The 23498-nt window shown below is 37.9% G+C and overlaps 1 protein-coding gene and 1 non-coding gene across 4 annotated transcripts in view; one reads left to right on the top strand and one right to left on the bottom strand.

Annotated features, from left to right (window-relative positions):
* Positions 1-23498, bottom strand: part of NFATC3 (nuclear factor of activated T cells 3) — a 133847-nt gene that overhangs the window by 24303 nt on the left and 86046 nt on the right. For 2 of the 3 annotated variants that reach the window (XM_067718541.1, XM_067718539.1), the window contains exons 6-9: positions 21014-21154; positions 15075-15130; positions 13630-13756; positions 5560-6561 (exon numbers count right to left, since the gene is read on the bottom strand). In XM_067718541.1, coding sequence (XP_067574642.1) covers positions 5560-6561; positions 13630-13756; positions 15075-15130; positions 21014-21154 — 1326 coding nt within the window. The remainder of the gene's footprint in view (positions 1-5559; positions 6562-13629; positions 13757-15074; positions 15131-21013; positions 21155-23498) is intronic. The other variant, XM_067718542.1, reaches the window with a different exon arrangement.
* LOC137215787 (U6 spliceosomal RNA) lies at positions 5219-5325 on the top strand. The gene has a single exon (XR_010939422.1). It is a non-coding gene; the product is annotated as a U6 spliceosomal RNA (small nuclear RNA).

Below are 23498 nucleotides of genomic sequence, written 5' to 3'. Positions count from 1 at the left end.
GATGGTACATGTATGCCTCCCAGAAGAGTATTCATGAGTTACCCAGAGTCCTAGTTGAAAGAGAAAGTTCAGTATTATCTACCTCCCTTCACTACTGAGCCCCTAAGTGATTCAACACCTCGTTTGGGACCCAGTCTCATCATTGGCTATGCATGGCTTTCTTTTGTTTTATTTATTTAAATACAATAAACACCATTAAAGGAGCATCCAACAGGTGGGCTAGCACACTGACAATAATATTTACCCTTCTGCTCCTCCATACCAGTCTCCTGATTTTCCCATCCAAGTTAATCACCTGAATCTTGTATTTATCATTTCCTTGCAACTGGAAAGGAGGTTCATCTGCTTGTCACCTATATAGAACTGCAGCAGCAGAGGTCAGGTCTAGAGTCCCTGTTTACAGTCAAATTAGCAATTGCCCTACATTCAGGATCAGCATGTTACTGCACAGAGCCTGCAAGTGGCAGTGTCAGTTTTCACCACAGCAGCAGGTCAGGCTATATTTAACATGTACCCTCTTCTCTGCTGAAGAGCTGTAGCTACGGTTCTGTTAGTCTGTGAAAGAAGGAGGACAAGGGGGAATTGAGGGACTCTAATGGAAAGTTCTTACTGGATTCAGCTCAATCACAAATTAAATGGGCCTGTATTTAAAAGTCTAAGACAGTCTAGTTTAACAATACTATAATCTTAATTAAAATGCTCAAAACACAGCTGTGACAATTTCTATATTTTTGTACTGTTTTAATGTATATCACTTGGTCCAAATCTGGGACATACACACCATAATGCACAGAAGTGTTTAGGAAAAATTACAGCTCCAGGCACACAAACTTTAACATCTGAGTAAACACTCACTGATAATTTTACAGAGTAGCACATGCTTTCCAAGCAGGGGCAATGGTACACTTAGGTAGCAAAGAAAAATGAAAGTAGCAAAAGAATTTTGAACAATACTCTAATTGGTTGAGTAAGTATATATTACAGCCTTCCAAGGGGACTGCTTGAAAGAGAACATCAATTGGTAAAGGTCAGTATTCTGCTGCTGCTACTACCCCAAGGAATAATCCCCCTGAGGAGGGAGCCGCATTACTCTGAAAACGAGAAATGCTTCTGGGACTCTTCTGAGTTTGGAAGATTGACATGAGGGGTCAAAATCACCTCAATGAAACTGAACAAGGATTCAGTTTCTGAACAAACTAAACTGCAAAGTTTAGTCCTGGGTTCCAAAAACATATGTAAAAATCCACAGTGGAGAGGTGGGGGGTGGGGATACAGAATGGATGTGATTTAGTTATGACTAATGACTAGCACTTATGACTCACTAAATTAACAGCAAGATGGAGCTAAGAAAATCCCCTGACCTAACACCAAACTGATAAATAAAGTCTTCCGAACAAGGAAGGTGACGGTCCCAATCCACTTTGAGCTGGCTAGAGTGTTCCCTTCTGGATACGCCCTGCGAAAAGGAACTAAACACCAGGGTTCAAACAGAAGGGAACTACCATGTTAGTGAGGCTGCGGGAAGGATGAAATTGCTGGAGTGTTTTTAAGACTTGGGAAAGAGATCAAGATTTCACAGATGTGAAGGATTATTACAGAACAATGATTAGATTTGTTCTGCATTATTCCAGAGGCATCAGAGCCCACATAAAACAAGGGCAGCTGGAACTTAAAAGGCCCTGAGATGTTCCAAAGAATCTGGAGATGAAGAGACCAACAGGAATATAATATCACTAGGGATACCAGAGTATGAATTCCAGTGTGAAAGACGAGGATGGAGCAGAGAGCCTTTAAAACTTCATCTATACTGAGAATCTAGAATTTTAAGATTGCCCTGGCCCCTCTCACAAACCAAGGCTCTGCTAAGAAAACAGCACTTTCTTTCATCTATTCTGCTTGCTCTACATCCACAGTCTCAAACCACAGACTGATGAAAAACATGATTGCAGATACTGAAAAAGCTCTTAGAGTACTGAATTAGGAACCAGGAGACTTGGGTTTTAGTCTTTACTCTGCTATTAAATCAGTGTTACCCTGGATGAATATCTTAAGCTCTGTAAAACTCAGATTCTTTATCTATAAAATGGGGGAGCTGTATTACAGTATTTTTAGTTCTACAAGTCTTGAATTTCTGAGCTGAGGTGCACTAATATCTTCTCTATTAAATGTCACTGAATTTATAATAAAAAATTAAGGTGTTAATGTCCGTATTTCTAAAAGTAACAGTCAAGTAATACCTGAATGATTCTTGACAGACTCCATCTTAATTAAAAATTTCAAAAATAAAAAGGATATTTTATTTGTCTTAATCTTTAATTTGATAAAAAAGGGGTAAATAAATATAAAACAAATAGGATTAATGAAAGTTATTAGGATTAGATGATAAGTATATTTAACTAGTATAACACAAATTTAAAGAAATTACTTGTGTCCTCTAGTTGCGGAGTAGAAATTACTTTGTACTTAATGCTTAGCACAATATACAAAAGTTAAAATTAAACCTGAGCTCAAGCTAACTGCAAAGTTCACTTTAAGTATTTCTAATCCTTTTTGGCGTGTTTTATGGCTTACTTTTAAAGCTTATCAGAAAGGGGCCATTCAAGTACTACAGAGTTCCAAGTACTGGGGAGTTCAAGGCCTATGAAATATGTTATTATTGTTTTTTTAAAGAATTTATATTAAAACTCTGCAGAACTGTAGGATTTTCTAAGCCTCTAGTTTACCTTCAAAGGCAAATCCCCAAAAAAAGGGCAAATCCAAATAACATAATCAATGAGTCAGTTGGCAAACATCAAAAATTCATTTGATATTTGACAGCATCAAAATGTAAATTGCAAAAATTATACATCCAATAATCTGAGGTGCCCAGGAGTGTATTTTAGTTCTCCCACCCCCTCTTTAATTACTGCTAGCACCACTGAGCTTCTTTTTTTTTTTTAAGCTTTTTTGTGGCTGCACCGCACAGCATGCAGGATCCTAGTTCCCTGACCAGGGATTAAATCCACGCCCTCTGCATTGGAAGCGCAGAGTCTTAACCACTGGACCACCAGGGAAGTGCCACCACTGAGCTTCTATCAAGTCTCCTGATAGGTGGCAATAAGGGAATTCATTAGCCAGTCCTTGTCCTCTGTGGGGAACTTTGCTTAATTGTGAATGGAACAAAAATGAAATTGCTTTTATATTTGCCCTCATAGACCTCATTTTTCCAGATTCTCTGTTTCTGCAACATATCTTCACATATTCAAAAGAATCTTGACACATTCGAAAGATGAAATAAATAAAAATTCCATAAAGCCTTTCTTTCCAATTTGCTGTCCCCCGCAAAATCACTCAATCTGTGGTAAATTAGAAAGAGCAGGTTCCAGCTCTGGTCTCTTTTTAGAAAAACAGTCTTCATTTGGAAAGAAAATGAGCTGGAATACCCAGCAGCTATGAGACCTGCTTAATAAATCTTGTGTTTTCAGTGGCATCACTGAAGTGGTAGGTTATCACACTCCAGGTCTCACCCTTTGTTTCAGGGATTAAAATTCTAAACACAAACCTTGAAAGCAATACAAGTGTGACAGATCAGATGCTGTTGTGAACATATATTCGTGCAGTGAAATTCTGCACATGCATTCCTAGAGAATGTTCCACTATTCTCTAGGAATTAAAAAAGCTTGGGGGATCCCCTTTAGTGCTGTGTTCTAACCACCACGGCCTGCTGTTGCTGGGGGGCAGCTGTAGTACTGCAAGAAAAAGACTAGACTGAAAAGACCTGCCTCCAGTCTCAGCTCTGCTACTTACCAGTTATGTGATCTTCAGAAAGTCTGATTCTCTAAATATAGCTATCTAGAGAATCAGTAAGAGTTAAATTAGATAACAATGCTATGCAAATTGTGGGTTTTGCTTGTTTACAGCTATACCTTCTGTCTATACACAAATGACCTGGCATATCCCCTTGTGGCTTTGAAAGCCGTCTTCCACTATGCCATCTGCCCTCCAGCCACAGAAAATCATGCTTTCCCAGACATAGCTCTATGTTTCTGCTTCTGTTGTCTGGTTTTCCCTTTGATTCTCATTTACTGATACTACACTTGTTCTTAGCCAAAAGGATAAGAAGTGATTGATCCTTATTTACTGAAAAATATATTCATCCTCCAAGACTGGCTTAAAAGTCATCTCCTCAAGGAAGTCTCTCTGAATCCTTCTAATAGAATCTTTCACATCTCTTTGCTGATCTCCCAATGTGCTTCTTTTATATCTTGGTTGTAAGTGACTAAGACCTACTGCATCATTGTATCCTCATATACTCATCTGACAGTAAAGCCCTGGTGCCAGGTCGGGGCTAGGGTGGGGGCTCCCACATTTTATCATTTTATATACCTTCCTTTTCCCTTATGTTTGGAATTTAAAACCAGCTTTGCAACTAAGTAGTAAATAGTCTCTCCAGATGTATAAAGGAGATGGCTGACCTAGAGTTACTTTTCTACAGATTAATACAGAATCAGAGAGAGAATTAAAATTCTGTGTCCATGTTTCAAATTTTTCATATTGTACAACACTTACACAGGTAGCTTTCACTGAATTCCTATTTCGACAAAATTTCACTACCATATAAATGACAAAGCCAAGAATAAACTCTAAAATTATTACCTGAAAATCCTACCTTGGGGGAATTTTCAATTATTAAAATAATTAATTTCCAGAGTTTGCTGTCCAATTTATGATTTCATAAAAACAGAGGTCTACATACCAACTTGCTACATTTACATAAATAGCTTCTTTTTATCATGGTGCCAACAGCTGTACCAGCAGCAGCAAACCAGTCCGGTCTTGTACCATCACCACTATCTGACTCAGCAAGCTGGCAGGGCCACAGAGAAGCAGGTTCTTTACTTGTGTGAGTCTCCTCAAGGACAAGAACTCTATCTTCATACCTTTCTAGTATTCCTAGCATTTAACTCTGTGCCTTGCAAAGGTTTAATGAATTAACACTTATGAATTCCATTCTCTAGACACTGTGACCTCACTGTATGTTCTGAAAGGAAAAATGCTCAATAAAAGCTCACATCTTCAGTTCCATCACAAATAGGTGGTAGGTTATTACTCAAGGTCTCACCCTTCCCAACAGATATAAGTGGTAAAATAGACTTTAAAGCATATATGTTCATGTCTATCTTCCGAGTCATATATCAACATATTTCTAGTAAAAACAACTTATTAAAAAGCCCAACCAGTGCTCGCTTCGGCAGCACATATACTAAAATTGGAACGATACAGAGAAGATTAGCATGGCCCCTGCGCAAGGATGACACGCAAATTCGTGAAGCGTTCCATATTTTGCCTTTTCTTTTCTGGTATCCGCGGTGTTATAACTGGGTTCTATAAGCGAGGTTCCTTAACACTTTGAGGGTCCCTCTGGATTCAAACCCCATCCGCAATTCGTTTTCCAAAAAAAGAAAAAAAAAAAAAAGCCCAACCATATGCCAATAAACAATCCACGGTAACTTTTTCATGACTCTTAAGGGAAGGAAGTTCCTGGATCTTCACTGCTTCAAAGCATAAAGATGAACTTACCATCATCTAAAGTGATGTCCTGAAGACCAATTGTAGAAAAGTTAGGTTCCTGCTCTTCAGGTTCAGGTTTAATGTTCACAGTTGCCTCATCAGGTGGAAATGAAGCTGGATCGCACAAACTGTGACATAATAAGGACGAAGGTGCAGAAAGACCTCCCTGGCCTGTACTTTGTGCTTGAGTTGAGTGCTGTCCAGAATGCATTCTGGTGGCTAGAGACTGTGATGAGGCAGTTCCTGAGCTAGGAGACTGGTAAGGCATAGGCTGTAGCTGAGGAGATGGTGGCCCAGAAAGTGGTGAACTGGCCAAGGGATGAGAGGTTGCTTGGGAAGCTGTTGTAGCAGTCCCTGAATGTGCAGGACCATACGTAATGGGTTGTAACTGAGGGGAAGGCTGACCTGTAACCTGATCGGCCACTGGAGAAGAAAGAGATCTTTGTCCTGTGTTTGAACAACAGTATCCCATTGACTGCAGATGAGGCAAGGTCTGCACAGAATGAGGTGTGTGGGCTAAGAGATGTCCTGTTGAGCCTGAATTTGAAGAATGAAAAGGTATGGATGATGGTGGCTGACAGCCAAGATTTATTAAATTAGGAAGAGCTGCATCCTGCTGAAACAAAACTGGATCAAATTCTTGACTAGAGGCAGCATTAACAGGAAGACAAGTTGGTCCATTGAATACGACATTAGTTTGCATAGGCTGATAGGAAGACCCTACAGGAGGTGTTGGTGCGACTTGAAAAGGCTGGTGCACAACTGAAGAAGGTATCATATGCTGTTCTTTACCAGCACTCTCATCCCTACACTGCAACTGTGGCAGATGGGTTGAGGTTACCATGGATGCATATGTTAGCTGGATGGGACAAACCAAGCTTCTCTGTGCAGACAGTACACTGTCATGTAGGTGTCCTGTATCTGAAGAAGGCCTCTGGGTCTGGACAGGATGAGGCAATGATGGAACTGAAGACAAATCAATCTCTTCTCTGTGTTCTTGCTTCATCAAAACTGAAAAGAAAGTTATTAATGCAAATGTTATTACATAATACATAAAATAATTATGAAAGGCCTTCATTCTAGGCTACACAACTGTAGTGCACACACAAGCCAGGGGTTGAAAACTCAAATGCCTTCAGGGAAGACAGATAATATAAAATATGTGAAACCAGTAAATAGAAGACAACACGGAGTGGTTCTTGCTTCAAAAGTATTCAAGTTAAAAAAAAAGAAAAAAACCAATACTGCATAGATCTCTATGAAGTGATATTGGAAAGATCTCTAAGACACGTTGTTAAGTAAAAAAAAAAAGTCAATTGCAGAACATGTGTATATGTCACAATTCGCGAAAAATATTGTGTATGTATATATACACACGCATATACACATGTACACATGTTTTTGCTTATATATGTGTGGATATCTCTGGAAAGATGCACAAGAAACTGATAACTGTTGTGTTTATTGCTGGGAAGGGAAACTAGGTGAATAGGGGATAGGAGCATGAGGAAGATTTACTTTTTACTGTCTAAGTTTTGGGGCCTTTTGAATGTTTTCCACCATGTATATATATTACTTATTTAAAAATAAATAATTTTTTAAAAACCCCAAGATCATTATGAGGTAGGGATTATTATTATCCCTGCCTTATAGATGAGTAAGTATACTGAAGAGGAGATTAAAGACACTAAGATCTCACAGCAGCTAAGTGGTATCATAAGGACTTGAACACAGGTTTTTCTGCCTCCAAAGTCCATGCTTTTATTCACTGCAGTATACTGTATTACCAACGGAAATTCTACTTCACCATTCCACCAAGCAAGCAGAGGTTACAAATACCAATCATCATCCTTTATGACATTAGAAAAGTAGCAGATCCATGAATTAGTTTGAGTCTACTTGATGAAAGGACTGCTTAAAGTAGGAATCAACGCATTTTGCTTATTTTATTTAATATGCATATCAAAACAGAAAAGAGCTGTTAATTTACTGTGTGTCAAAACAACTGATGTCATTGTTTCTCTTGGCAAGCACTTCAGTCCATTTTTCTAAAAATTATCTACTTTAGCCTCCTATTGAAGTGCTATAATACATTTAAAAATAATTTTCCTAAATTCACATCTCATTGTTCCTTCCAAGTTTGTACTAAAAATTAACATAATTAAAATTTTCATGATCTTCACAAAATATAAGAAACTCCATTTTATGTCAAAGGAAAATAATGAGACCCAAAGCAAGGTCAAATCTCATCTGTCCATTTATTAAACCTTTGCCAAGTACAAGTCTCTTCACATAAGCATGGTCTCAATCTGAGAAAATGAAGGTAAGAATTAAGATAGCTCTGATGGTATATTTTACTGTAGAAGAGGTAATTAATGGAGCAGTTGTTTGGGGTGCATTTGAGTTCTGCACTTTGCTCTGGCTTCCTAGAAGAACAGGATAGGTTCATTATCCATCTGCTTTAGCCTCTAAATCTGGCAACTGGTGAGCCCACCTTTAACAATGAGACAACAACCCTAAGGACTGAGAGAAAGGTATATCACCAATCTTGTTGCTTCTGCCACAATGCTCATGTTCTTGACCCAGACCTCCATCCAGTTTCTGATTCTTGCTCAGGTATTTGAAGTATGGTTCACCATGTCTATTGGCTCCTGACCTCTCTAATGTCTTTTTTTTTTCGTTTCTTTTTTTTTCCCCCTAATGTCTTGATGCACTTACTTTTCTTCTGACTTTGGCAGCAATAGAACTTTGTCCTTGGACTACGGGATTTTTTTGTCTTCTACTTCAGCTCCTACTCTGGTCTTAAGAAAACTACAGTGAATCCTATATCCAGAGTCATATTTCTACATAAGGAAGGAGAATATCCAAGAAAGCCTACTCTCATCCCTTAATCCTCAATGGAACAGGTGGGGCCCTTGGTTACATAAGTGGTTGGTTATCATGCACTAAAAAGGAGACAGAGGGACTGAAAACTACAGCATAACATCCATCTTTTTTGCATGATCCAATCCTTATTTCTATGTTCCTGACTGACATCTGGGTAGCCAGATTGAGAATTCTGCTCTACTAAATCGAATGCATTTCCATTCTGCCAAATCAAGTATCACTCTTTTTGTCTATAAGAGATTCAGACTCCAATCTGACCAAACCATAAGAAGACCTCACTGCTGGTCTATGGTAATTTATTCTTGTTTGGAGGGAAATACAGTTAAACAGATCTTATAATACCTACAATGAGATGAGTTTTAGAAACAGAGTAACTCTACCTTTTGTATTATACATGCTAATTCTCAAACTTAGAATGTTGATGAACAGAGGCATCCAGGAAAAAAAAAAAAAATCAACTGGTCTAGTGGTTTTCAAACCATGAGAAGCCTCACACTCTTCTTGAAGTGGTGGATGTAGAAGAACAGGATGTAAAGAGAAAGAGCTCTGGATTTCCTTTTCCAGTGCAAAGAGAGCACCCAAGCTGGCTTTCATCCTTTTTCATATACTGGCTTTTTGCATAAGATTTTATTTGAAGAATAAACAACCTAAGCAATATGAAAACCACTGCTTTAGTATTATACCCTCATTTTATAGAGGTTAATCAGTAGGCACAGTCTGTGGCAGAGCTGAGATCTGATCTCCTGACTGTAAGGCATGCTTTTTCTCCCAATCAAAACGACCACAATACAAAAGTCAGTTTGTCCAGTCAACTATTTGGAACACAGAATATACCCTTCCACAGGCAAAATATTATACATAAGAGTTTGGCTCTAATGCTGCTCTGAAAAATCCCCATGATGCCAAAAACCAGAGCTCAGATGGTACCCCCAAGTACAAATAACTTCTGCTGGGCTTCAGAGGGAGACACATTTCCTCTAGGGTGGGGGTAGAGTCTCCCACATTGGAAGTTCTGAAGCTAGAAGCTGGGCAGAAGTTCAGACAGCACCACTAAGGAAGGGCTGTGTGCTCTATTACCATCTGTGGTAAGGGTAATTTGTGAATCATACACATATGCCGCTGTCTTCATTCTACAAAGTAAATGGATTGTGGGACAAATAATACTAAACACAATCCCTAATTTAAAAAAAAAAATTTTTAAATCAGCCACTTGCAGCTAATGATTATTCCTCCATTGGATATTGATATTGGTCAGATCCCTATTGCTAGGGGGTTGCCAAAAAGGAAACAAATTAACAAATCCTTTAATAAAAAACATGCAACTTACAAATATCTAAAACTTTTATAAAATTTAAAAAGGAATTATTGCCCCAACATAAACAAATGGCTAAAATCTCTAATATAAAGAATTCATAAAATTAAAAAGACAAACACAATAATTCTAAAATAACAAAGGGTCATACAGTAGAATACTAAAAAGTTATCAAAATTCTGTTAAATTCTATCTGCTGATAAGGAAAAATAAAAATGTTCAGGTTACAAAATTAGTATATATAATATAGCATGGTCCCATTTCTATTTTTCTTTTTCTTTTTTTTTTTTTTTGCGGTACACAGGCCTCTCACTGTTGTGGCCTCTCCCGTTGCGGAGCACAGGCTCCAGATGCGCAGGCTCAGCAGCCATGGCTCACAGGCCCAGCCACTCCACAGCATGTGGGATCCTCCCGTACTGGGGCACGAACCCGTGTCCCCTGCGTCGGCAGGCGGACTCTCAACCACTGCGCCACCAGGGAAGCCCCCATTTCTATTTTTAAAAGGATGTATCTATATATGGATCAAAAGGATCTAAAAGGAGATGACAGTGGAAGAGAATATGGATGTTTTAAAAAAATTTTTTCAACTTGTCTTTTAAAAAACTTCAGTTATGTATTTGCCTTTGTAAAAACTTTATTCAAAATTTCACTTCAGAAAAAAAGTGAAAAAAGCCAAATGTTACAGACAAAAGGCAGTAATCAACCAGAATAAGGACTGTCCAAACACTCCTGTGTGTCCACTCTTCCTTCATTAGTGTGTGCCACCTGATTTGTATTCTGTCAACCATAAAGCCAGTTATGACAGCTCCAGTCCAATCCAATATCTCCCTGCACTCTGGAGTCCCATTGATTTCCATTCTTACATGTAATGCCCTCTAGGACTCTGCCTTTATATTGTCCTCTCAATTCAAGAGCTGATAATGTAAAGGCATTATATTTGCTCCTTTCTGTTTGCCTATTACCACCACTATGACGGTAGTAATCAACACCTCTAACATGCTGACCCTATTGTTTTTTTACCCCAATTCTAGAAGCTCTCTCCTTTCTTATTCAAGTTAGATTCTATAGTTCCTTATCTCAAAAGAATTTTCTAACATTCTTGGACCCTGTTGTCTTTAGTAACTCTCACCCTGGAAGAGCTCTACTATCCATATTTTACCACCTGCCCTGAAGAATCTGAGTGCTGCTTAAGAAAGTTACATAGCAGAGCTAATTAGTATCCATAAATTAACCAATATCAACATCAAAGGTGCCCTTTGATCATGCCTAGAATCCTATTACATGTCTGTGGTAACTTACTTTTCCCTCTTTAAAACAACTTTTTCAAACTTCTCCACACTGTTAAACTGCCAAATCACCGACATTCCCCTCTCTCTGCTCACAATAGGAGACTTCAGGTCATTCTTTACAGAAACAAAATTGAAGCTATCATATGGAAACTCCCTGAACTCTCCATTACTAAATCTGTAAACCTTCCTAATGTATATCCATCTTGTTCATCTCCTTTACCTTCCCTCTTGTTCCTTCTCCCATTTAAGGTCCATTCCAACTTGCATATTTTAAATCCTATCCTCTCCCAACCTTCCCAGAAACCTGATATTCTTTATCATCACTGATGCTCTCTCCTCTGTATACTCAAAATACTCTAGCTGTCTGAATCACCTTTTTAACCTTCTTGGGCCTCTCCCATATAAATCTCACCCTCCACAGTTAGTAAGTTGAGAAAAGACTAAACTGGTCAATGACATCTTTTAAAGTGACAGAAGAAATATGGGAAAAATTATTTTTGAATTACAAATCTGATCACGTCACCTCCCTATTAAAACTCACTTCTTACAACTCTTTTAATACTCTATGATCCAACCAACCATAAGGCCTTTGCATATGCTACTGCCTTTATGTGGAATGTTCTCCCACACTTTATCTAACAATAATTAACAATATAGACTGTACAGCCACACTGCCTGGATTAAAATCTCACCTCTGCCTTTATTAGCTGTGTGATCTCAGTTCACTCACTTGCCAAATGGGAAGGGCAACACTACCTACCTTATAGGGTTATGGGAGGATAAATGAGTTACTATGTATAAACTGCTGAGAATAGCACCCAGCACACACTAAATGCTTTATATGTTTACTAAATAAATGAATAAACAGATGTAGTCTAGGATACGTTATGAGCCCAGACTCTGGAACCAGACTGCCTATGTATGATGTTTGGCTCTAGGAGACCTTGGGCACATTACTTAGCCACTCAGTCTCCTCATTTGTAAAATAAGACAATAACCTATCCCATAGGTTTGTTTTTTTTGTTTGTTTTTTTGCGGTACGCGGGCCTCTCACTGTTGTGGCCTCTCCCGTTGTGGAGCACAAGCTCCGGATGCGCAGGCTCAGCGGCCATGGCTCACGGGCCCAGCTGCTCTGCGGCATGTGGGATCTTCCCGGACCGGGGCACGAACCCGCGTCCCCTGCATCGGCAGGCGGACTCTCAACCACTGCGCCACCAGGGAAGCCCCGCATAGGTTTATTAAGAGGATTAAATGAATACAGAAAGGTCTTAGAACAGTACTAAAACAGAGTAAATGTTACATAATTATAAACTATTACTATTACTTTCCAGTTCTCAACTCCTCATAGAAGTCTTTTCACAACCAGTTAGCCTAGACAAGGGTCCCTCTGTTATTTTCACCCACAGCACTGTTTCCCTTTCCTTAACATTCCTTATCTCTGTTTCTAATTACAAATTTGTAAGTAATTTATTTATTTAGAGGTTTATTAGCTTCTATTTGTTCCACTAGATTATAAGCTCCATGAGAGAAGCTAAGAGAGGTTTTACCCAACTAGTGTGCACCCTTAAACACTTATTGAATTAATGAGTAAATGAAATGGCTAATCAAAATCTTTTGTTTTCAAAGGTTTATATTCTATTTGAAAATTATCTGAAATATTTTATTACCAAGTAATATATTAACAAGATCAAGTAATAATAATTTTCAGATTCTGGAATATAAGTGGCCTTCAGAGGCTCTAAATGAAATACAGCCAGGCTTTAAAGAATATGATGACAAATGAATGACTAATAACCAATACCCTCTCAAATTCATGTGTTTGTTCTTTTCATTTACTATAAACCATTTAAAAGTTTTTACAACAAGTTTTGAAGAATAAGGTTCACTATGATTTTTTTATCATTATATGTTCTGGTGACAAATGCAGCACCTAACACAGAGAAGACCTCTATAAATGTCTGTTCTCTAAGTATGTAAACATCAGCGTGAATTACTGCATATAATATTCATGTGTCACAATCCAGATCTGGAAAATTACAGCACTAGAACTGCTGCAGAAAAAGGTGTGAAAGCCTCCTTTGTTATGGTGTCTCTATAAAATCAGGAATTCTGCCATCAATGTTATATTCCCACAAAGTCAATATATGCTACAGTTGCTGCTTGCCAAATGAAAATTTAATGAGACATTTTCCGTTTTGATTGGGAATGGTTGAGATGAAGACACTATGAAACAGGCACACTGCCTTTCTGCAGTGCTAAGGGCACTGGAAGGGCACAAGGGAAGTTCACACATATTCATAAACACCTACTATTCCAACAGTCCTGGTGATTTTTGATAACTCCTGAAAAACAGACTTCAAATCTATTAATACAATCTTTTAATTTCCTTATAGTAAGTGACTACAAAATAACAATTTCTATCAGATCTAATATTTAAAGTCAATACAAACTTTACAGATTAAGCATGCATTGGGATTTTTATTGATTATAAGGACCCTACCTTTAAACACTCTAATACAGGATTCATTGAATAACTTTTTATTCATTATGAAAGAAAGCTCTATAGTAAACCATCACAACAACTCCTCGTACCTGGTGTGTAAGTAAAACGTTGAGACTGGCTTTTTTTCCTCTTGCCATTGCAAAGATAAAAGTGCACCTGCACTGCAGCTGTAACTGCTGGGTTATGATATGGAGGAACTTCAAGGACAATGTGAGCCTAAGGAGCATGGAAAGCAAGATTGTGTTACACTCAGAACTAAAAATGAAATGCACCTGCTAAACTCAGCACGTCTCATGAGTCTTAACTATTCAGGCTCGTTATGCGAATAAACTGGTATATAAGTCATCTGGAGATTTACTCTATGGATACTTCAGTCTTAACAGAGAAAAGCTCTTTCAAGTAAACCATTAAGGGAGAAATTGCTTTTCACTCACCCACTTGGGTTTCTAGTTGTAGCAGAAATCAAAAGTCTTACATATTATACAGCCAGATATTTTGCTGTAATAAATATTATGTATTACTATACATCTTAAGTGGAAGTCTGTTCTCATTTTTAATCAAGTTTAATAGTTCCCAAGTTGTGTTACAGTTTAGATTTCTTATCTTAAATTTTTTTTTTGGGGGGGGGCCTCACTGTGCAGCTTGCAGGATATCTCAGTTCCCCAACCAGGGATTGAGCCTGGTCCATGGCAGGGAAAGCACCGAATCCTAATCACTAGACCACCAGGGAACTCCCTTATCTTAAACTTTATATTCAAAATGTTCTAAACTGGCAATACACAAAATCTGCATCTATATTAAGAATAATTTTACATATGCAGGGTGAAAACTTTTAGCCCCAAATCAACTGCAATCCTTTTTTTTTAATCTTTCGGCCGCGCCGCACAGCATGTAGGGATCTCAGTTCCCCGACCAGCGACTGAACCCACTCCCCCTGCATTGGCAGCGTAGAGTCTTAACCACTGGACCACCAGGGAAGTCCTCAACTGCAATCCTTAATCTAACTTCTCTAGGTCTTTGGAGAGCACTGTAGGAAGTGGTACTATCTAGCCCAGAAAAAATTCTGTCTTCATTCCAACCAGGATGAAGGGACCACAACTTTCAGTGCTGATTCCTGGAAGGCTTAATGTGAAGGAGTTGGAAGTAGTGTATTAAATACACAACCCCCCGAGGGCTTGTCCTCCTCCTATTTTTTGCCCACTGTATAAGTTCTTCACTGAATTTGTTTGATCTCTTCACTGAATTCAGAGAAATAAATCAGTAACTTCAGTATAAGAACCTTCTAATAATCTTTCATTTCTAATTTCTCCTTTCCTATACACAAAATTGGGGAAGAAAGACACCCAACTGTTTATCTTTCTTAAACTTTAATTTTAGTACCAGGAAAGTATCTATCTCACATCCAAACTTCTAAAAATTCTAATTTACTTTTCCATTACTCAACAGGTAAGATTCCTCATCTATACCATAAAGCAGCATTATCCAATTTTCTCATTAAGTTTCTTACATATTTCTAAAGAAGTAAACTTCTTACCCCTTGACATTTTTCTTTGATTATTTTCCCTTCTACTTCCCACTGAGGTCGTCCATCTATTGACAGAAACAATTTACAGTTAAAAGGAATTCAAGTCAAAAAGCATACAAAATCTAATGTATTTAGTATCACAAATTTATTGGCAAAAGGAATCTTTATCTCGCTGACTTCCATTATGAAAATAAAATGTGTACCCATGGGGAAAAAATGTGGAGAAAGATCTTGGGCTGCCCAAGTTCACAGGGCCCGGAGAGTTTATTCTACTAAGTGATGTTTGAAAATCTTCTGAAAACACCTCTATCAAGTGGTGGTCAACTTCTGCTTGTATGCCTTAAGTAATGGGAAACTCACTCCCTAACCAAGTAACCCATTTCATCTTTGGAATAGTAACTGCTGCTAGAAAATTGCATCTATCTTCATGATAGACGACATCTGTCTCCTACTAGTATCCAACCCTGGTCTAAGCACTATTCCTTATAGCCATCACCCCAAAATCTTGAGCATTTCTGTGAGACAATACTTCAGATGTTTAAAAGCAGCTCTGTTTGCCTGTGTCTCCTTTTCTGCTGGCTAGTACCCCCAGTTCTGCATTTATCCCTTAAACAATATTTTAGCCTTCCTGGTTACTCTTCTTTGAATTTTCCTCCAGTGTGACCGTCTCCCTCCAAATGCACCAGGCTCAGGACTGAGTAGAAAAGGTGAGAAATGATCCAGAAATTATAGAGTGTGACTGAGGCTCTTGCCAAATTCTGTGGCGATGCTGTGTCTCTGTTAATAAAAGTTTTCTGGAGCAGCTACACCATGCTGACTCATATACTTAGTGTGTGGCCAGCAGTGTCCCTCTGTCTGCCACATTTCCTACTGCCAAGCTCAAGTTCCCACACTGTGTATTTATGCAGCTGGCTTTTTTTTTTAACCCCCAACCCTTGTTACGTTAATTTCCCCCTACTAGACTTCATTTTCTAGGATTGCTTGGCTCGTCAAGATCTTCTTAGATACTGATGGTCTTATGAACTATTTCCTAGGCTTTCCAGATTTGTGTCACCTAAAGATCTGGCCAGCACATTTTCTGTCTCTTCATCCCAAGTGAATTATTTACCTGGGGAAAGCCCCACCTGCTACTAGAGCTCTCACTCCAGCATTCTTTTTATGTCATGGGCATTTACCCAGTGACTAACCCATACAAGTATCTTCACAGCTAGCATGACTTCATCTGGTCTGTGAAAATATCAGAAGACTCAATGAAACGCTGTCTAGATTGTGACTATCACCTTCCAGTCCAATATAGCTAAGAGCTACCCTTGTGCACAAGAAATACTACAGACAAATGCTCAGAACTACAGCTCAGTTCAGCAATCATCTGCTGGGTCCCAACATGCCAAGCACTTTGGGTTGCTGAGATAATGGAGATAGGATACCCTGCCTTCAGTTTGTGGATGAAAGGTAAATATAAACAGTTCATTATAATGAAATGTGGTGGTTACAATAACTAATAAAGGTGCATTCTGGATGTACTAAGAGCACAGAGGTCAGGGTCCTTAACCTAGCCTTGGCTACTGTAAATACTGCTGCAATGAACACAGGGGTGTATATGTTTTTTCCAAGTTAAGTGTTTCTGTTTTTTTCAGATAAATACCCAGAAGTGTACCACTAGATCATATGGTAGTTCTACTTTTAATTTTTTGAGGAACCTCCAAAATATTTTTTTGTAGTGATTGCACCAGTTTACATTCCCACAAACAGTATGCAACGATTCCCTTTTCTCCACATCCTTGCCAACACTTGTTTTTTTCTAGTCTTTTTAATAACAGCCATTCTAAGAGGTGGGAGGTGGTATCTCTCTATGGTTTTGACTTGCATTTCACTGATGATTAACAATGTAGAGCGTCTTTTCATATCTGATGCCCATCTGTGATCTTCTTTGGAAAAAAATGTCTATTGGGATCTTCTGCCCATTTCTTAATTGGGATTGCTTGCTTTTTTGCTATTGAGCTATATGAGCTCTTTATATGCTTTGGATAGTAGCCCCTTATCAGATATATGACTTGTAAATATTTTCTCTCATTCAGTAGGTTGCCTTTTCATTTTGTTGATGGTTTCCTTTGTTGTGCAGACGCTTTTTAGTTTGATGTAGTCCCTCTTGTTTATTTTTGCTTTTGATGCTTTTGCTTTTGGTGTCAGACTCAAAAAATCATGTCAAGACCTACGCTATGGCTTACCACCTATGCATTTTTCTAGTTTTACGGTTTCAGGTTTTACATTCAAGCCTTCAATCCATTTTGAGTTAATTTTTGTGTATGGTTTAAGAGAGTGGCCCACTTTCATTCTTTTGCATGTGGCTAATTTTCCCAATACCACTTATTGAAGAAACTTGTTCTTTCCCCATCGTGTATTCTTGGCTCCTTTGTTTTATATTAATTGACCATATACATGTAGGTTTATTTCTGGGCTCTCTATTCTGTTCCATTGATCTATATGTCTGTTTTGATGCCAATACCATACTAATTTAATTACTATAGCTTTGTAATATAGTTTGAAATCAGGGAGTGTGATGTCTCCAGCTTTGCTCTTCTTTCTCCAGATTACTCTGGCTATTTGGGGTCTTCTACAGTTCCACAGAAATTTTAGGATTGTTCTATTTCTATGAAAAATTCCATTGGAACTTTGATAGGGATTGCACTGAATCTGTAGATTGCTTTGGGTAATATGGACATTTTCACAATATTAATTCTTCTAATCCATGAGCACAGAATATCTTTCCATTTATTTGTGTCTTCTTCAATTTCTTTCATTAACATCTTGTAGTTTCTGATACATAGGTCTTTCACCTTCTTGGTTAAATTTATTCCTAGGTATTTTATTCTTTTTGATGCAATTGTAAATGATATTTTCTTAATTTCTCTTCCTGATAGTACATTATTATATAGAAATACAACATATTTTTGTATATTTGTTTTATATCCTGCAACTTAACTGAATTTATTAGTTTTAACAGTTTTTTTGACAGAGATTTATGGCTTCCTATATATAATACCACATCATCTGCAAACAGTGACAGTTTTACTTCTTCCTTTCCAATTGGAATACCTTTTATTTCTTTTTCTTGCCTAACTTTTCTGGCTAGAACTTCCTATACTATGTTGAATAAAAGTGGCAAGAGTGGGCATCCTTGTCTTCCTGATCTTAAGAGGAAAAGCTTTCAGCTTTTCACCATTAAGATATTAGCTATGGGCTGGTCACATATGGCCTCTATTATGTTAAGGTACATGCCTTCTACAACCTTTTTGTTGACAGCTTTTTAAGGTTTTTTTTTTTTAATACATTTATTTATTTTATTTATTTATTTTTGGTGTGTTGGGTCTTCGTTGCTGCACGTGGACTTTCTCTAGTTGAGGTGAGCAGGGGCTACTCTTCGTTGAGGTGCACTGTCTTCTCACTGTGGTGGCTTCTCTTGTTGCGGAGCATGGGCTCTAGGTTCGTGGGCTTCAGTAGTTGCAGCATGAAGGCTTAGTTGCTCCGCGGCATGTGGGATCTTCCCGGACCAGGGATTGAACCCGTGTCCCCTGCATTGGCAGGCGGATTCTCAACCACTGCGCCACCAAGGAAGCCCAACAGTTTTCTTTTTTTTTTTTTCAGTACACGGGCCTCTCACTGTTGTGGCCTCTCCCGTTGGCTCCGGACGTGCAGGCTCAGCAGCCATGGCTCACGGGCCCAGCCGCTCCGCGGCATGTGGGATCCTCCCAGACCAGGGCACGAACCCGCATCCCCCGCGTCGGCAGGCGGACTCCCAACCACTGCGCCACCAGGGAAGCCCCCAACAGTTTTTTAATCATAAATGGATGATGAATTTTCTCAAATGCTTTTTTTAATCATGATAATGTGGTGTATCACACTGACTGATTTGTGAATGTTAAACCATCCGTCTATCTCTGGAATAAATCCTACTTGATGATGGTATATGATCCTGTTAAAGTACTGTTGAATTTGGCTTGCTAATATTTTGTTGAAGATTTTTGCATCTATGTTCATCAGGTATATTGGCCTGTAATGGTTTTGATATCAAGGTAATGCTGGCCTCAAAAAATGAGTTTGGATAGTTCCCTCCTCTCCTGTTTTTTTGGAAAAATTTAGAAGGCTTGGTATTAGTTCTTCTTTGAATGTTTGGTAGAATTCATCAGTGAAGCTGTCTGATCCTGGACTTTTGTTTGTTGGGAGGTTTTGATTACTGATTCAATCGCCCTACTAGTATTTGGTCTGCTCAGATATTCTATTTCATCATGATTCAGTCTTTGGTAGGTTGTATGTTTCTAGGAATCTATCCATTTTTTTCTAAGCTGTCCAATTTTTTGGCATATGATTGTTCACAGTGGTCTCTTATGACCCTTTGTATTTCTGTGGTATCAGCTGTAATATTTCCTCTTTCATTTCTGATTTTACGTGAGTCCTCTCTTTTTTTTCTTGGTGAGTCTAGCTAGAAGTCTGTCAACTTTGTTTCTCTTTTCAAAGAACCCTCTCCTAGTTTCACTTATATTTTCTATTGTCTTTTTAGTCTCTTTCACTTATTTTTGCCGTAATTTTTGTTATTTCCTTCCTTCTACTAACTTTGGGCTTCATTTGTACTTCTTCTAGTTCCTTGAGGTGTAAAGTTAGGTTGTTTGAGATTTTTCATGTTTTTATTTTTTAAATTAATTTTAATAAGTTAAAAAAAATTTATTGATTTATTTATTTGGCTGCACCAGGTCATAGTTGCAGCACATGGGATCTTTGTTGCAGCGTGCCTCAACGTGGGATATTCAGTTGAGGCATGCAGGATCTTTTAGTTGTGGCATGCAGGCTCTTAGTTGCAGCATGCGGGATCCAGTTCCCTAACCAGGGATCAAACTTGGGTCCCCTGCATTGGGAGTGTGGAGTCTTAACCACTGGACCACCAGCAAAGTCCCTAGCAAAATGTTTTTAAGGGTCATCCATGTTGCAGCATTAATCAGTACTTTATTCTTTTTTATGGCTAAATAATATCCCATTGTATGAATATATCACATTTTGATTATCCATTTATCAGTTGATAAGTATTTGAGATGTTTACATTTTTTGGCTATTATGATTAATGCTGCTAAAAGCATTTGTGTCCAAATTTCTGTGTGACTTATATTTTCAATTCTCTTGAAGAAATATTGGGGGATTCTTTTACTTTTGTTTTTGTTTTCTGTTTTTTTTTTTTTGCGGTACGTGGGCTTGTCACTGTTGTGGCCTCTCCCACTGCAGAGCACAGGCTCCTGACGCCAGGCCCATTGGCCACGGCCCACGGGCGAAGCCGCTCCACAGCATGTGGGATCCTCCCGAACCGAGGTACGGACCCGTGTCCCCTGCGTCGGCAAGCGGCCTCTCAACCACTGCGCCACCAGGGAAGCCCTCTTTTACTTTTGAGACATCCTTAATGAGAACTTAATATTCATGTGAAAATTTAATAAATGTTTGGTTTACAGTAAAATCTGTGTAAATGATGCCTATAGCTTTAAGAAAACTATTTTGTGGTTAATGTCAGTGAAACATCTGAATAATTCACTTTAACCTTTTGCCCCTTAGTCTGAGTTCAATCAACTCAAATCTTATTTATCTATCTATCCATTTATTTATTTATTGAAGTATAGTTGATTTATAACGTTATGTTAGTTTCTGGTGTACAGCAAAGTGATTCAGTTGTGTGTATATATATATATTTATTTATTCTTTTTCGGATTCTTTTCCATTATAGTTTATTACAAGATATTGAATATAGTTCCCTGTGCTCTACATTAGGACCGTGTTGTTTATACAGTATATATAGTAGCTTGTATCTGCTTATCCCAAACTCCTATTTATCCTTCCCCACCTCCTATCCCGTTTGGTAACCATAAGTTTGTTTTCTATGTCTGAGTCAACTCAGATCTTATATTATTTACCTTGTCCTTTTTCAAGAAAGATGATTTTGGATTCTGGAAGAAAATTAGATCCAGTAACAATCATTTCATGACCTCCATTTACAGAACAACTGTTGATACTGTACTTCTCAATATGAGGAAGTTCTTGAGCAGACCGCTGGGCTGTTTTTTTTTTTTAAGAGTTGAGAAGAAACAAAATATTAGTTTACATTCTTTCATATGTAAATGACAAAGTCTAGCTATAAAAGAAGCAACTCTGGATTTTTAAAATGCAAGGCAGTGGTAACAATATCCACTAAAATAGCTATGCTATTTAGAAAACAAAATAGATTTATTAGAGTCATGTGATTTTAAATAATTTTCTTAGACTACAACTATAGAGAAACTAATAAAGAGAAATTAATTAATGCCTACAACTTATATTGACTCCAACACATTCACCTCATCCACTTTTCTCTTTTTAGCTTGTCTTATTACATTTCTTCCCCACAACTTGTCTGTTAAAATTGATAAATTTAATATAATTATAAAAAGCAAATTAAATCCGAAGATGCATAATTATATTGCATACAATTAAAAGAAGACAAGTTTCTAAAGGACAAACACCAAGCAGCTCTTTCATCAAGAAAATAACTAGATCATCAGTGAGGCATCAGGATTACATTTTGGACATCTTCTAAATAACTGAAGTATACATGAAGTACACATTTCAATACAGAATTTTGAAAAATGAACATAAATACTTCTTAGTGCACTATACTCTTCCTTCCCAGGGTATGGGAACATAATTTTTCTTAAAGCCTACAAGTCATTATGTAAACTATTAACTTTTCCTTGTTGCTGCCTTTTTCTAATATCTACTGATTTCAAGTTGCTGTATTTTCTGGAGATCCTACTTCTGGCTTTTCTTTCCTTTTTAAAAAATGCTTGAGTTTCAAGCTATACATTATACTTCTTTTGACTGCTTAGGTTCTCCAAGGGTTTATTCCTGCCAAATGCCTCAATAACTAGGTTTCTCTCTGGATTAAGACAAACAAAAAGGGTGGATTACACTTTCTTCTTCACATTTTGGAAACAGGTCTATTTTTAGTCCTACTACTTGGGTGGAAAATTGGTGGCTTTGAGGGTCAGCTGTGTTTTGTTTGGCCAGAACAACATTTTAAAGAAATTTAAACAACTTGACTGCCTTTATGAAGCATGCAGTCCCTGACTATGCCTCTTCCAACTATTTATTTTTTTGAAGATTTATTTATTTTATTTACTTTTAGCTGTGTTGGGTCTTAGTTGTGGCATGCAGGATCTTTCGTTGCCATGCGCAGGCTTCTCTCTAGTTGTGGTGTGTGGGTTTTCTCTTCTCTAGTTGTGGCACATGGGCTCCAAGGAGCGTGGGCTCTGTAGTTTGTGGCACGCGGGCTCTAGTTGAGGTGTGCAGGCTCAGTAGTTGTGGCACACAGGTTTAGTTGCCCTGCGGCATGTGGAATCTTGGTTCCCTGACCAGGGATTGAACCCCCGTCCCCTGCATTGCAAGGCGGATTCTATACCACTGGACCACCAGGGAATTCCCTCTCTTCCAACTATTTAATACTAAGACACAAAAGGTATATGAATTAGGATCCCAGCCCTATTCAAAGAGAATGTTTCATAGGAGATGGGTCTGGGATTTAGGATGAGCTACAACTTAGAAAATACCAAGCACAAATCTAGATCTCAGAAAACACTTATGTCCTTACTTATGTTCTAAACGGCTCACAAAGAAGGGGCATAAAAACAAGCACTGACTAGCCTACAGAGTAAGACTAATTCAAGTTTTAGATATTTATAGTGGAAACTAGCTATCACAAGTTCATTCAAAGTAACAGCAAAAATGTGTTCACCAAGTGGCATAGCCATAATAAAATATTATGCATGTGCCAAAAGCATTTTTGAAGAATATTTAACTATATGAGAAAACTCCCACTATAACTACCAAATATTGTGTGCGTGCACATGTGCACACACACACAGACCAAAAAAAAAAAAGGAAAAAATCCAAAAAAAGGTTAATAGTGACTATCTCAGAGAAGTGATATTACAAAAAAGATTTTAATGCTAGTCTTTGTACCATTTTGCATTTTCTATACTCTCAACAATAATCACACAATAATTTAATAAACTAAAAGAGAAAACAGAATAATTTTAGAGTAAATTCATCTCAAAAACTCAAACTACTCTATGAACTTAAATTATTTAAATTATGTTGCTAAAAATTAGAGAAATATGTGCTTAAATGGGCATTTGTCTGGCAGGGTAACAAAGATTGTGGCAATGATAGCTGTTTCTAAGAAAGGGAACTAGCTGACTTGAAAATTTACTTTTCACTCTATACTCTTTTACTCTTTTTGAATTCTGTACCATGTACCTGTATTATCTATTAAAAATTAATACAAAAATTACTTCTACAGTGATTCTATTACCATGGATTTGCTCAGTGATTCCCACAGTCGACTGGAAATAGAAAAGTAATACA

Source organism: Pseudorca crassidens, chromosome 20, assembly GCF_039906515.1.
Source record: "Pseudorca crassidens isolate mPseCra1 chromosome 20, mPseCra1.hap1, whole genome shotgun sequence".
Taxonomy (NCBI): Eukaryota; Metazoa; Chordata; class Mammalia; order Artiodactyla; family Delphinidae; genus Pseudorca; species Pseudorca crassidens.
This window is presented reverse-complemented; position numbering and strand designations above follow the sequence as displayed.